The sequence below is a fragment of the Poecilia reticulata genome, linkage group LG11 (genome assembly GCF_000633615.1).
Source record: "Poecilia reticulata strain Guanapo linkage group LG11, Guppy_female_1.0+MT, whole genome shotgun sequence".
Classification (NCBI taxonomy): domain Eukaryota; kingdom Metazoa; phylum Chordata; class Actinopteri; order Cyprinodontiformes; family Poeciliidae; genus Poecilia; species Poecilia reticulata.
The window spans coordinates 24495041-24497967 of NC_024341.1; the positions used below are offsets into that span (position 1 = coordinate 24495041).

Here is a 2927-nt window from a genome sequence, read left to right on the forward strand (position 1 = left end):
TCAGTCATCCAGTGTTCAACTGTCAGGACTATAAACTCTCCCAGAGCGCTGGAGCATGGAGCTGCTGATGCAAAGTGGCTCTATGGAAATGCTCTGACTGAATCCAGTAGAAACTGGGATCAGTATGTTTTCTGTGTGAAGCAACAGATTTCGCAAGAATATGGATCAGAACGTAACAATTTTTTCATTATAAAGGTTTATGTATCAGTTGATTAGTGGAAATTTGTTAAAAAGTTAACTTTATATGTCACACTTTTAAATAAATCTTGTAATGTTAGTGTCTGATATAGCATAAAGCCCTGAAGGAACCTGGATCATTTAAAAAAGCAACAATTTTTGCTAAAATATTTTCAAAAGCATTAAGTTTGTGTCCGTTTTTCTCCTAAGAATATCATCAAATATTTTTGCATTAATAATAAATTCATTTTGAAGTATTTTTTCCTTTAATTTCATATTACTTGTACTTAAATAAAATTTGAAAACTGACTTGTCATGCATAAGTTTTGTGCTATGTTTAAAATATTTTTTAAAATAACTTATCCAGATAATTGTTATTTAAACATGTTTCTTTTTAGTTACATTTTTGGAAGAAAAAACTAATATAATTCTGTGTCTTCTTCCCTGAAAACTTTGTGTTTGAAGTGTAAACGGTCCAATTAATTTAAAATTCAAACAAATATTGACAAACAACATTGTGGAGGTTTGTTGTATTTTCTTGGTTTCGTGTATAATTTAAGTCAAAATGTTTGTGTCAGAGTCAGAGAGCTCTCTCTCCCTCCAGTCGGTCTAGTGATGGACTGGTGACTGGTCCAGTTCTTCCTCTCACCTAATGACCCCTGGAGACAAAGGGCCCTAGTGATCCTGTTATGGTTAACAGTTGTACCGAATGGAGGCGTGAATGGATTGATAAACTAAATCAGAATTTACTTGAAATATTTGTCAGACTCATGTGAAATTTAATACAATTTATATAATTTTTTTTGCTCGTTTGTCTCAGTGATTGAGGGAACAGAGTCAATAAATTCTTGAAACCTGTATAAACCAAAATAAGAAATGATTTTAGACATTGAATGTGAGCAGCTGAGTTACTTAAGTACTGAAAAAAAACCTTATTAAAAACCAGTGTATTTTGTGATGTGATGATTTATGAACCACATTCTGAGTAAGACGTCCGCTTCGGTGCAGCTGTGGATCAGTTCCTCTGTCTCTGAGGGAGGTTTTTGTACGATGTTGTTTCACTGTGTGAACGGAAAGCTCCAATCCTGCTGACAGTAATAAACTCCTGCATCTTCAGCCTGAACTCTGCTGATGGTCAGAGTGAAATCAGTTCCAGACTGACTCCCACTGAAACGATCAGGAACTCCAGACCAGCGTGAATTGGCATCATAAATTAGGATCTTAGGTGCTTCTCCGGGTTTTTGAATGTACCACTGTAAATCATTTGAAATACTGGAACTGGCTTTACATCTGATGGAGACAGTCTGTCCCAGAGTAACAGACTGAGATCCTGGAGTCTGAGTCAGGATGATTTCAGCCACGGAACCTGGAAAATATACAGAAAAAAAATTATGTGCAGTTATTTCAGTGTTTATGTGGTTCCATAATAACACAAAGTTTCCAGCAGAGAGTCTCACCCTGAACCAGGAGCCCCAGGATGGTCAGCAGTAGAGTCAGTGACATCATCATTGTGCTGCTGGTGTGTCAGTGGCTCTGAAAGGCCTGGACAGCCACTGATCAACTCTGACCTCTTAACAGCTGGAGCAGAGAGGCAGGACACATATGCAAACACATTCAGTCAGTCACATGGAGATTAGCTCATCATGTCATCCAGTTTCCAGATAAATGCCCAAAGATTTGCATCTGAAAAAAAAAAAAGCACAATGAGCTCAAACAAGGACGTGCAGCTTTTCAGAGAATGCATAAAAGATGTAAGACTTTTAAGTATGTTTTCATTTTCTTTTATAGTTTTTAGAATAGTGATACGGTTTGGCTTGATGATGGAATCATAAATAAAGAGGGATAATTGTTTTTCTGCAAACATTTATGATTTAGGCATTAAATACTCTAAGTAGAGATAAGATGAAATTTGTGCAAAAAAATATGTCCTAGAATCACCTATTGTAATGTGTTGTTAATATACATTTATCTTGCTTAGATTTTACTTTCTTCAAAGACACAACCTGTGGGTTTAACAGTAGCATGATAATGTGTTTGGAAAATGGAAATGGAGTTTTTTGTGACTCAACCCAAACTAAGCTCTTCTGTTCTTTTGGTAAAAGTTTTCAGGGATAATCTGATAATGTTAAACACATTTAAAGAAAACCAGGGTACATCAATAAAATCAGTTTGATCATCCAGTAAATACATCCTAAAGTTATAAGAACCCATAACGACCTAGAGCAAACTCATTGTAGACAAAAACTTGTATTTTATTCTAAATGTCTGACTTGTAAAACCGAAGTGTTTTCTGTGTGAGGTTAACTAACCAACTGGAACTTCCAGATGCAACAGTTCAGTTTCTGTTGGGTCTGAATGGTGGAGGTTTTTGTACGACTGTTTTTCACTGTGTGAATGAATATGTGCTACTGATGTAAAATTCACCCATACAGTAATAAACTGCAGCATCTTCAGCCTGAACTCCACTGATGGTCAGAGTGAAGTCAGAGTTTGATCCACTGCCTGTAAAACGACTTGGAGTCCCTGATGCTCGAGTGCTGATGTGATAAATGAGCAGCTTAGGAGTTTGTCCACCTTTCTGTTGGTACCAGGAGAAATCAGTACCGCTATCTACTGTGTGACTGGTTCTACAACTGATGGTGGCAGATCCTCCAATATCAGCTCCCACTGCTGCAGGCTGCTGAGTCACTGTGGCCTGACCTCTGACCTCTGAGGACACAGAGACAAAAACATGCAGCAGCTTCATGGTT

The 2927-nt window shown here is 37.2% G+C and overlaps 1 gene segment (V, D, J or C); it reads right to left on the minus strand.

The window, feature by feature from the left end:
- Positions 1-1235: 1235 nt before the first annotated feature.
- On the minus strand, positions 1236-1777 carry LOC103472831 (Ig kappa chain V-III region NG9-like). The segment is given in 2 exon segments: positions 1236-1543; positions 1635-1777. Coding segments are annotated over 2 exon segments (360 nt in total).
- Between the last annotated feature and the right edge of the window lie 1150 nt (positions 1778-2927).